Source organism: Eutrigla gurnardus (assembly GCF_963514095.1).
Source record: "Eutrigla gurnardus genome assembly, chromosome: 15".
NCBI classification, from domain to species: Eukaryota; Metazoa; Chordata; class Actinopteri; order Perciformes; family Triglidae; genus Eutrigla; species Eutrigla gurnardus.
This window is the reverse complement of record NC_139938.1, coordinates 11,516,546-11,528,530: the sequence shown is the minus strand read 5'-3', so window position 1 is coordinate 11,528,530 and position 11,985 is coordinate 11,516,546. Positions and strand designations below refer to the sequence as shown.

General features: G+C 43.3%; 1 protein-coding gene across 2 annotated transcripts in view; it reads right to left on the bottom strand.

Moving 5' to 3' along the window:
- Positions 1-11,985, bottom strand: part of LOC311026132 (deoxynucleoside triphosphate triphosphohydrolase SAMHD1-like) — a 62,851-nt gene that overhangs the window by 26,740 nt on the left and 24,126 nt on the right. Inside the window, exons 1-3 of one of the 2 annotated variants that reach the window (XM_084029487.1) lie at positions 9,656-9,770; positions 9,172-9,332; positions 6,897-7,012 (exon numbers count right to left, since the gene is read on the bottom strand). The exons of the other annotated variant lie outside the window; for it this stretch is intronic. Of the exons in view, the coding sequence (XP_083885613.1) occupies positions 6,897-7,012; positions 9,172-9,332; positions 9,656-9,691 (313 nt within the window). The 5' untranslated portion in view covers positions 9,692-9,770. Of the gene's footprint in view, positions 1-6,896; positions 7,013-9,171; positions 9,333-9,655; positions 9,771-11,985 lie in introns of those variants that run through there. 2 annotated transcript variants of the gene reach the window in all.

The window sequence follows — 11,985 nt, the reverse complement described above, 5'->3', positions numbered from 1 at the left end:
GGACAGAAACAAGGAATACACGTAAAACACCTGCAGCTCCAAATTAAAAACCTGATTGAACTAAAACCACCAGTAAGATATTGATGTAAGCATCCTCAGTACAAGCCCTGAATATAGAATATAGAGTTTATATATTACTTTCCCGTCCTCATTTGCTGAGCTCAACACTCACCTCATAGAAAAATATAATCTTTTCCGTCTCGTCTGCCGAATGTGACAGAGATCGATCGCTTCCTCTTACTTAAAAAGCTGAACTTTGGCTTTCTTCTTGTTGTTTCCACGATCACGCTCCCCTTCCCCACCCTCGTGGTCGGCCCAGCTGCCTTTCAGAGGAGTCAGCTCAGCCCGTACTGTGTGTGAATAAAGAAAAAAAGCATGAAGAGCAAATGAGACTCAAAGCTCAGTTCACCTTCCATTGCTGTCTTGGAGTGCTAGTTAATGCTTATTTAATGCTTCCCACCACCGTCTCCTGTGACTCCGGGGGGATCCCTGCACATAAATATTACCGTGGGCTTGGAGAAGTTCTTGTCCATGCACCACTGCTCAAAGTGTCTCTTGGCTGCCTCCAGACTCCCCTCGTCCGTCTTCTTGCAGTAGACTCTGATCAGCTGCTCAGCAAACTGCTCCGGCAGAAGTTTAGACACCTGGCGACAAAGAAGGCAGCTTATCTTTTTACAGACGGAGACAAAAACGAAGAAAAGACGGATAAAGATTTGGTTTCCGTGAACTGCAGCTCTGACCAGGTCCTTGCTGATCTTGACGGCTTTGGTTGGGTCAGCCTTGGAATAGAAATGCATGTTGTTGATGGGGTTTTCCTCCCTCATCCCGTAGTCCATAGAGATGATCTAAAAGCAAATGCATTAGCTTAATATAAACATGCATAATTAATCATACATAAATCAATAAAAGCACAGTGCTGTTTACAAGAATGAATTAAACACTCACACTGACTACAAAGTCCTCTGCCTGCAGACCGTCGTCCGGGGAGCCGCTTGGTTTGGATCGAGCCAGTTCTTCCTCGAAGATGGGACTCATCTCCTTGTAGACGAGGAAGATGGAGAAGTGATGAAGCTCATTTCATTACATGAGATTACCTTACTTTGTTTTATCATGGTGGTAACATATCATAAAGCTTTTGTACAAAAATCCAAATCAGGATATCCAGTAGTTTTTTGCAGACACAAACAAGTATAATTTATTGAAAATGAATTGTCAATAATTTGGAGAATCATCATCGACTGGAATAATTCTTAGCTGACGATGTACACTATAAAAAGTAGATTAAGACAAACACACACCTGGTTGACTATGTCGGTTTCCCCTGGCTGGGTTTGGCCCAGATACTTGTAGAGGCGTCGACAGACGACGTTGAGCAGAATGCGCCTGGACTCGGCCAGCTCATCGGAGGAGGAGTTGAGTATCTGTTCGAAAACGTGATCTACAAGGACAAACTTAGCTTAGTTCAAGCAAAGACACCGCAGTCACCTAATAAGTCACTGAATTCATCTTAATTTACCATGTGGTTTTCAGCATAAAAACACAGACATGTTAAAATCCCCTCACTACATTTAATACAAACAAATGTCATATGAAGAGGTAAACAAACTAAATAGTGCAATAAAAGTGCAAAAATATACACCATCGTCCACATTTAATGAACTGGGTTTAAAGCAGGGATTTAAAGTTTTTGCATTTAATTACTTTTATGTTTGTATAGAGTTGCACATCACAAAATAACATGATGAAACGGACCATAATTTAATAAACATCACGCTGTATTAAAGAAGTCTTGAAACTAGAGATTGAGACCATAAACAATGTTTACTGAGATAATACATCAAAAGATATGTGGGACCATTTTCTCATAGACTTCTATACAACCAGAGAGGAGTCGCCCCCTGGTGGCCAGCAGGGAGAATGACAGTTTAAGGCACTTCAGCCTTGGCTTCACTATTCAGAACCGGATTGCCCACCTCTTCCCTGTGTCTGAAGGGTTTCTACAGACCTGTCAGCTTGGTGTAGGCCACCATGTCATCGATGGATGTGGACAGAGTGAACATCTGCCCCTTCGAACCTTTGATCTTGATGTGCCCGTCTGCTTTTAAGAAGGCCTCTGTGATCCTGGTTAAAACCAAACATGTCATTTTCAAACCATTCTGCTGCATATCGTACGAGGGACGGCGAATCGTGATGTCATTTATCGTGATGTAAAGACAACGACCGGCTACTCACATGGTCTCGATGATGTTGCCCACTGGGTGCTGGTAGGCTCTTCTGTGGAGGCTGTTCCTGGTGTGGAACATCTCGTACAGGTTGCCCGCCTCCTGTTAGAACAAGTTAACGGCATTTTGATTTTACAGCTCATTAGAACGTGGACCTGGGCTCCGATAGTAGCCAACCTGATAATAAACTAAACCATGAATGGAACGTTGTGTCCGTAACTTATTCCACAACTGTTGGCTCATTTAGAAATTTCACTGGTTCCTCTTAGAAGAGCCCCCTGAATTGATAACGGTGGAATTATGAAATATAAGTTCCCTTAAATAATTGAATACATGTTGCATTATGCAATAAAAGTACACGTAAATAACTAAATGCTGCATTAGCACATATAAGTCTCCTGAAATAAATAAAGGTGGAATTATGAAATAAAAGTACCCTGAAATAAACAACTGTTCATTTATATTTATTTATATATTTATCGTCTATCCGATTTAGATAACCGGCCTTTGCAACAACTTGAAGTAACCCTTTCAGGTGTTCAGGTTTCTTTCTTACCAAAATGTATTTAATTTTGATGGTTATTAGATAACGATAACTTGGGTGTGTTTTTGGACCAAAAAAACAGGAGCTCTTCTCAAACAATCCTGTTTCCTGGTTCAGATCACATCCATGTCTGGGCTGTATGTCGCTGTTGAGAAACTTTGTTTACCAATTATTACCAAATATTTTTCTGGTGAATCATAACCAACACCACATGGGAGGGAACTAAGCAGTCAGACAACTAGAAGAGACTCTTCCAGATTTTGAGAAAGAGGCGGTTTAGATCATCGGCCAACAAGGAAAGAAACTCCGCTGGTACAAGAACTAATTAGTATATATAATAAGTATTCTTATTTTGGTTCACCGTTTCGTTTGACTTGTTGCATATAGACAAGTTGCTTTTTCAACAAGCATATGTGACAACATACCTTGTCTCGAGTGCAGATGTGCTTTTGGCCGTCCACCTCACACACCCGGGCGAACATCAGGAAGCGGCTGTAGTCGAAGTTGTTCTGGATGCCGAGGTGGTAGCAGTCCCTGAGACGAGCAGAGGCAAGCGTCATCGGCAAACTAACACGGATCAATACGAACAATATCCAACGTCACCAGATCACGAAGCCCCACCTGGCAAAGTAGTCACACTTGTCCACGTCAATGCCGTTTATTTTGTTGGCAACGATCTCGTAGAGGAAGGACTTGTCTTCTGGACGGCCTTTGTACGGCCACTGTGGAGAGGAACACCAAACCACAGTAAGCTTGGCCATGATGTTTAATGCATATGAAGTAAAGACACACACACACACACACACACACACACGCATTCCTTTAACTCCTGGACAAAATCCTGAATGACGGAGTGTGTTTAACAACCACGCCACTGTGAGCTGCTGCGACGTTTTCATGCAACGGCACCTCAACAATGCAGCATTGCCGGTGTTCAGCCGACGATCGCCCACCATTCATTGTTTTTGACTTCCTGTTCAATATTATCACCAGAAACAAGCTAACTAAGCTAAGTTCATCTAGAGTATTCTGTTGAATTAACTGAAAATTAAAACCAGAAAAGGGAACTTGAATTTAACTTTGTTTTTCTCTTTCTTTTGCTGTAATATCTCATTTGAAACTTGAACGGTTGAGGTTGAACTTATTTAAATTACATTAACCGCGTTACAGCAAAACGAAATGCATTACAGTAATGCATTACTTTTGGTAACGCGTTACTCCCAACACTGTCTATAACATGCTATTAATAATAACATCTTTATGCATATCATGTTTTTGCAAGTTATATTTGGGTTCTGTGGAAATTGTTTGACATATTTATCATAGTTAAAGTAAAATGTTGGTCTAATTCTCTGATCTAAAGACAATTATACAAAAAAAAAAAATGTCATTTTGGTCATTTTTGGTCTTTCACGTGACAAAATCACGAGGACTAGGCTTGGCGGAACCTTCTGCTGGTACAGTTGTTCCCGACAGACGGACTTCTCTGAAACCCCCGCTAAAGTAAGATGGTTAGCCTGCCCCGGAGCAGGCTAGTTTGGTCGGATAAATTCCCATGGTTACTTAGCGGAGAGTGCCTCAAGTCTCGTTGATGGAACGCAACTCTCGCTAAAGGTAGCGAGGCTTATCGAAATTAGCCCGGCTTTGGGCTTAGCGAGTTTGATGGAATACCCCTCTGGGGTTATTAACCAAAATACTCACACCCATAAATATTATGATCCCAAACATAACGCCGCCCTTTCAGATGCTTTTAGAATCTGTTTTTCAGAGCTCTGAAACAGACTAGGAGAAAATTGTAATCACTATTTTTTTCTTCTAATTTTTCATGTGTTTTTTAAATGACCGGTCAACAGTTTTCCAGGTTTTTCCAGGTTTTTCCAGGTTTTTCCCAGGACGCTACATCCCACAGGCAGACCTGGCGGCTCACCATGCCGTGAGCTGTATCGGTGTCCGGTGGGCCGCCGATCTGCTCCTTGATGAAGTCCAGGTCCTCAGACAGCACCAGGCTGTGCTGCTCCATCACTGGCTTCAGGTCGTTGCTTTCCACCAGGTGGTCAAACATCTTGAGGGAGGCCGTCTCATGCTGCAACACCAACAGACTCGTACTTAAACCCCGGGTTGGAAAAGAAAGCTCGATGACTCATAAATGAAGGTTATCTCCGGTGAAACAGCGGGATACAACGTCTTATCTCACGCTTGCCGTCTGTGGTCACAACTCACAGAACGGCCGTGTGCTCCGTCGCCGTTATCAGCACTGCTTATCTGTCTAGAAGGCGTAATGACCAAACGAGCCCTCGGCTGCCAGGCTTGCAAGTCAAATTACATCAATTACGACTGCAAAAAGAAACTAAATTATTTACTGCTTTGACCATCTGGTGGAGCAGGAAACAAACAGTCATGGTGGATAAAAACACGGGGAGTGACCAGGGGCCTGTACTATGAAGCGAGTTCAACATACCCAGGGTATCTTTCAGAGATCCAGCTTAAGTAACCCTAACAAAGGCAATCGGAGATAAGCGGTCACACGAAGCTGGTTATCAACTCGTTAACTCAACCCAGGGTTTACCTGTCCAGCTATGAGCGCGTGCACATGAAAGAGGCGGCGTTTGCAGCATTTGACCAATCACATACATGGATCAGTCTACGGCAGCAGAGAGGCGTATTTCACGTACGAGGAGCGAACCGTAATCTTACAGAAATACGAAGAAGTTAAACATATAATGCAGGCAAAAAGCAACAGTTTCATCTCAAAATGCAGGAAGGACAGCTGGCAAAAACTCACCGACTGTGTGAATGCGGAAGTCGTATTAATAGTAGTATAATATGACTACCCCATCATAAGGGCACTATTAGATCTGACTGATTAAATGTTAACCTTAACTTCACTGATAGCTTTGTGGTAGAGTTAACGCCCCATGAACCAAAGCTCCTTGCAGCGGCCCCGGTTTGAATCCACCCTTCGGCCTTCTTTTAAATCATGTCGTCGCTCTCTCTCGTCCCTTTAACTCTTACGATGTCCTTCAGCAATAAAAGGCCAAACATATAACTTTAAAATGATGAATGTGTTGCTTGGATGTATTCTTATAACGTGGTTTATGACAATATCAGCCTCATTCTTTCAGCTGCAATCCCGGCGGTGTAAAACGGACTTGGGAGCAAATCAAATAAATATAAAAACATAATTCAAAGTGGTGAGTAGGCTGTACGCTGACACAGAAAAGTCTTTCCCTCCGATGAGAATCTGTATCTCTCATAGAAAACATAGTCAGGGACAGAAAAAGGGTTTTGCCGGTCTCTGTACACACTATAGTTTTCCTATGAGACCCTCTCATGGTCCACCGAGCTTCTTTTTTTTTATATCCGCGCACCAAGACAGCTGATTGGTCAGTCGGCGGTGTGTTTCTCCATGTTGATCTCTTAACCAGCGTCGTAGGATGGAAAACCCAGAGTTAACGCTTAAGTTACCTCACTAAGCACAAATCCTGCTTCGTAGTACAGGCCCCTGGGCTCATATGTCGCTGTTGTGAAACCTTGTTTACCAATTATTGCCAAATATTTTTCTGGTGAATCATAACCAACAACACATGGGAGGGAACTAAGCAGTCAGACAACTAGAAGAGAGTCTTCTCTTAAAGTTTCGTTTGACACTTACTGCGTATCGAAACTAAAGGACTAAATGAAATCACATTTGTTTCTTACCTTCCATTTAAGTCCTGGACGTGCTTTGGGGATGAACGACCCGTCAAACATATGGGAGAACGGCCCGTGTCCTGGCACGTGAACAAATATAAAAAATGGTTGATTTGACACGGCAAGAACGACGAAAAGAACAGAACCATGATATGATTTTACAGAAAAAGCTTACTGTTAGATAAAAGCAGGATACCTAGGTCATCTCCATGTAACTTATGAGTAAACATTTTTGTTGCATGTACAGACTTCATTTTGACAATACTTTCATTTCCATGTTACCAGAAGAACATCTCAGTCAAAGTAATGAAACCATCTTGCGACCCCCTCGGTGTCTCCCGAAACCCCTGGTCCAGAACCCTAGAACCCGAGAACCCTACCACCCTACCTGAACCCTAGAACCCCAGAATCCGAGAACCTGAACCCTGCGTGGGACTCACCCAGGTCGTGGCAGAGTCCAGCGATCTGCACACACAGGATGTCTCTGTCGGAGATGAGGAGCTCCGGCTGCCTCTGTTTCAGGGCTTGTACCAATTGCCCGGCCAAGTGACCCACCCTGCACCCGAACACCACAAAACACCACAGATACATCAAATATAAACAAACAAACGTTTTGTACACTGTTCAATTTGAAAAGTTGCCCTTACCAAAACTGGTCGCACTTAAAAAAGGTAAGTAAAGTCCTTAAGTTTAGTATCGACTTGTAGAGTTTACTTAATGTTTTTAAGTTGTCCAACTTAAAATAGCAAGTACACTGATCTTTCTAAGTATTAGCAACTTAAGTAAGCCAAGTTAGCCTGACTTCACTGAACAGTTGTCTTTAGAACGATTAGTTCACAGGGATATTTGTATTTGATCAATTCTGTGTGAACTGATGAACTGATCGTGAACCATGGCCCCATCGTGGAAACAAATACAACTTTACTATAAAAGCATTTAGAAATTGTGAAAAAAACATTTGGATTTATACACAAAGAGGCTGTTTGTCTTGTACTTTTGTCACTGCATCAGTGCACATGTAAGTTTTGTACACATGAAAAGAGAAGGCAGATACTCTGTACAAACATTGTAGCCTGAAACACGAAGAAGAAGAACGCCACCCTTATTTATAAAGTCCTGGGTGTTTCCTGTAACACCCAGATCCGTGATCATTGTGATGCCACAAATAAATGTGTTCCAGTACCAACGTTGTGTCTTCAAAGGGCTTCAAGGGTTTGTGTAGTTTAGAAAATAAAAGCTTGATTGAGTGAAAAGCAGTCTTGTGAAAATAGAGCAGCCTTTGAGAATTCAAGATGATTGTGTAGCAGCACACAGGTGCCATCTATCATTCCGGGCCAGTATAAAAGCCACCACCCTCCACGGGCTATTCCTTTTGCGCCTCTGTCGTCATCGGTGCGTCATTTCCGAGTCACAGGTTGTTGGCCCGACAGGGCAGCTGCTGGCGTGCTGTTTTTCGTGCGTCCCATATGTGTGGCGTAGTTTGTGTGGTAAACACCAGCAGTGGCCGCGCTCTCTCTCTCTCTCTCTCCTCCGGTGCGAATGGGTGTGTCCCAGGTGTAACGTGCGATCAGCTGATTGGGGTCGCTGCTGCTTTGTCGCTGTTTTATCTCTGCTTCAACCGCCGATGCTTTGCCCTGCTCCGTTTTGACTGTTTGTTCTGCTTTGCGTGGTCTTCACGCTGCTTGGCTGTGTGGCTGCTCTTGCTCTGCTTGGCTTCACCAGGCGGTCGCCGCGGCCTGGCGTCTGCGGCCCACATTATGCCCGAGCGTCTCTGTAGACTCACGCCTGGGTGTTTTAACTAGAGCCTGGCCTGTGTGTGTGTGCGTGTGTGTGTGTGTGTGGATGAGTGTTGGGTTATTCGAGTAATTTTGTTATTTTGGATTGATTACATATTTAAATTTGTTTTGTTCTTTTAGTTTATTTTTCAGTTTTCAAAGTGGGCACGTATTGATATTGGTTAAGATTATTTGCCCCTTTTTGTTTTGTGATCTATTAATTTGTTTATTTCTCTTCAGTTGCTGGAGACTGGTGGTGGCAGTGCTGGTGCCCGGGTGGTGGTATCCCCTTTTTGTTTGCAGTGTCCGGGGAAGCAGGCTTCGCTTCACTGAGTGTGTGCGCCACGTTGGGTGTTTGAGTTGATTTCTTTTTGGTTAACCCCCCCCTCCTGCACTACGCTCCTGTCCATACACTCGGCTCCAGCCTCCCTTTTTTGATTTTTGTTTTGATTTTCTTTTGTATGAATGAAATTGATATTTTAAACTAGTCAGTTAACAATAAAAATTGTATATTTTTCTAAATATCTGAACCACGTCTCATGCCTGATTGAGTAAACTTACCTGTGTGCCTTCCAAATTAATTCCCTGGGCGAGATTCCCAGGGTGGCGTTGTCGGTTCCTTTTCCTAATTTGGTTGTTGGTCAAATTATTAAGCTTAATTTCTTTTTTTACTTTCACCTTATCCTGGCCACAACAATTGCAAACAGCCTCTTTGTGTATAATTCCAAATGTTTGTGTCACAATTTCTAAATGCTTTTATTGTAAAGTCGGATTTGTTTCCATGATGGGCCATGGTTCAAGAAACGCAGACTTGCTTACTGAGATGAAACGTTGTATCATTGCATCACTTTTATTACACGTTAGGTATGAGTCTTTATTGCAACCTGCAGACTTTGCTTTTATTTTCTCTCTGCGTTGGACAGGAGACGAGAGGACGTACCCGATGCAGTGTTCAAAGCGGTTGTGCGACGCCCCGGGGAAGACGAAGTAGGTCCCTCCGAGCTGCTTGAGGCGCCGGAGTCTCTGGAACTGAGGGGTGTCGATGATGCGGACGAGAAGGGGGTGCAGCTTCATGTGGCCGTGGATGGGATCGTTAAACACCTGGAGGACGGGAAAGGGCATGAGCAGCTGAGAGACCAACCTCACCATCGCATTTAAAGCACATGCAGGCAGTCTGTGTGTTTGTCTCTGGGAGGTCGATAAAAACAGCTGGGAACTGGTGTGTGTGTGTCACACCTGCATTTGCCATTTTGCCGAAACTGATCCACTGCCGGTGTTAACTCATTTACAATAAAAGAGATACAATGAATGAATGAGCTGTGTTAGTGTGAGTCATTCTAACATTGTAAAAACAACAACATGAATGTACGTATTTGTTATCTATTTAAAACATCAACACCAGATCCAGCTTTTTGACTCGTTACCTTGTGTGCGGACTCCTCCGACAGTGGCATGTCCATGTTGTTGTTGACGGACGGGCGGTGACGTGTTCCGGCCGGCGGTGCTCCCAACGTCGCCTTCAACAGCTGATCGGGCCGCTCCGCAGAAAAAGACACCGGCCGGCGAAAAATACCCGGGGTTTTGTTTCTACGCCGGCCGTGTCAAGCTAAGCGAAACACGGATGATGCTTCCGGTGACTGTTTTTCAAAATAAAAGTCGACGAGCGAAGTCCCCCCGCTCCTGCTAGCTAGTTCCCCATTAGGGCTACTGATGAGTTCATCCATCCATTTTCTACCGCTTATCCTGTATTCAGGGTCACGGGGGGGCTGGAGCCGATCCCAGCTGTCATTGGGCGAAGGCAGGGTACACCCTGGACAGAACGCCAGTCCATCGCAGGGCCAACATACAACCATTCACACTCACGTTCACACCTACGGTTTGTTTATTTTCCCATTACTTTATCTATACTGTATTATTTTTGTTAGTATATTATTATTTTATATAATTTAACGTGCCTTGCTGTTTCTAAATTCATTAACCACAATTAAAACATTCAGGTCACATATTTTTGTTAAATTGTATATACTTTATGTTATTTAAATATTGTGTTTAAATTGTGTTCCGAATATGTAAGTTACAATGCAGCAATGAAGATCTGGGGGAAATACACAATAATTTATCTATGTATATATTTAAGGTGACGTCATGAATTAATACAAATGTTAGCCTATGTTAAGTTTGGAAAATTCTGAAAGCAGCCAGTAGGCTACAATAAATATCTAGTGTAAGTGTGAGTGTAAAAAAACACGACCTCTATAGTGATCCGAATAAAACAAATGATGAGGAAAAACAAGTAATCTTCAAAGCACCTATTTAAACGATCGCCTTCCAAAATTTCATCTTAAATACTAAGAAAACTCTGACTAGACTAGACTTTTACTTTAAACAGTCTTTTACTTGCTTCGCCGCTGTAAATTAAAAACAAGTAATTTCAGCTTCAGTAAACCTCAACTCTCACGAATACTTCATGATTTTATTTTTAAAAGTAAAACACATCGCTTCCGGTATATATCTGGCTGTTAGGTAACTTGACGCAGGTCGCGGGAGTTTGACTCAGCGCGCGGCTTGTTGGCGAGCGTTGTTTACTGCATCGGACAGGTTTGGAGCTGCTACGGATTCCGTATCAAAACGAAACTTTGGGAATGAATCGATCAAGGCTTCCCCGTGAGGGGATAGTTTTGGGATGGCCAAGGGGGAAAGGGAAACAGAAAGAAGGATGAGGGCAATAAAAGGGACAGGTCTGATGAATCAAATAGTGAGGGGGACAGTGATCAAGGCAGCCGGAAGGTTCCAAAGGTCCAGGAAGAAGGAGAATACAAGTTTCTTGTTAAGTTCAAAGATAAAAATGATAAAGCTTTAAATCCCCTCAAACTGTCGGATGAAATAAAATATAAAATGGGAGGTGTACTCAATGTGAGAATGCTGAGGAATGGAAACATAATAGTTTTCTGTAAATCACATGGTCATAAAGCGAAGGCCATTAGAGTACGTCATTTACTGAACAGGCCAATTGAGTGTTTCGTTCCTGGGGGCGGAGGGGTTAAGGGAGTAGTTTACATTAGCCAAGACATCACTGAGAGTGCCTTAATTGAAAATATAAAGGGAGCTGAGATTGAGTGTGCCCGCAGATTCAAACAAGATGGCACAGCTGTATTGCTGACCTTCAAGCAGGAAACCATGCCAGCACGAGTATTCCTATATATGAGTTTTACAGTGAGAGAGTACAGACGTCCACCATTGCGTTGTTACAAATGCCAACGTTTTGGGCATGCAGCAGCTGCATGTAGAGGGGACAGGAGATGTGGAAAGTGTGGGGGGGACCATGACTTTAAGCAATGCCAGGTGGAGAAAACAAAGTGCTGCAATTGTGGTGGTAAACATATTACTTCCTTCAGAGGGTGTGTGTCCCATATAACAGCTGTGGAAGTGGAGAAAGTAAGAGCTGGGAAGGATATGTCTTATGCAGAGGCAATAAGACAAGTTAAGGGCACAGGGGAAGCTAACAGGCCAGTGGGGACCAGTGCTCACCCTTGCCAGGAAAAGGGCATACAATGCGGACAGACGAAAAAAAGTCACTTCTTGCATTCATGGTAGATGTTGTGTGGGCAGCAAGGAATATTACTAAAAGGTCTGATGCTATCAAAATTGTGGTGGAGGCATCTGAAAGGTTTCTTGAGGAGGTTGAAATGGGCCCAGAGGAGTTACACACATTCATGAGGCAGAAGCTTGAGGTGCAGGAGAGAGGGAGGGAGAG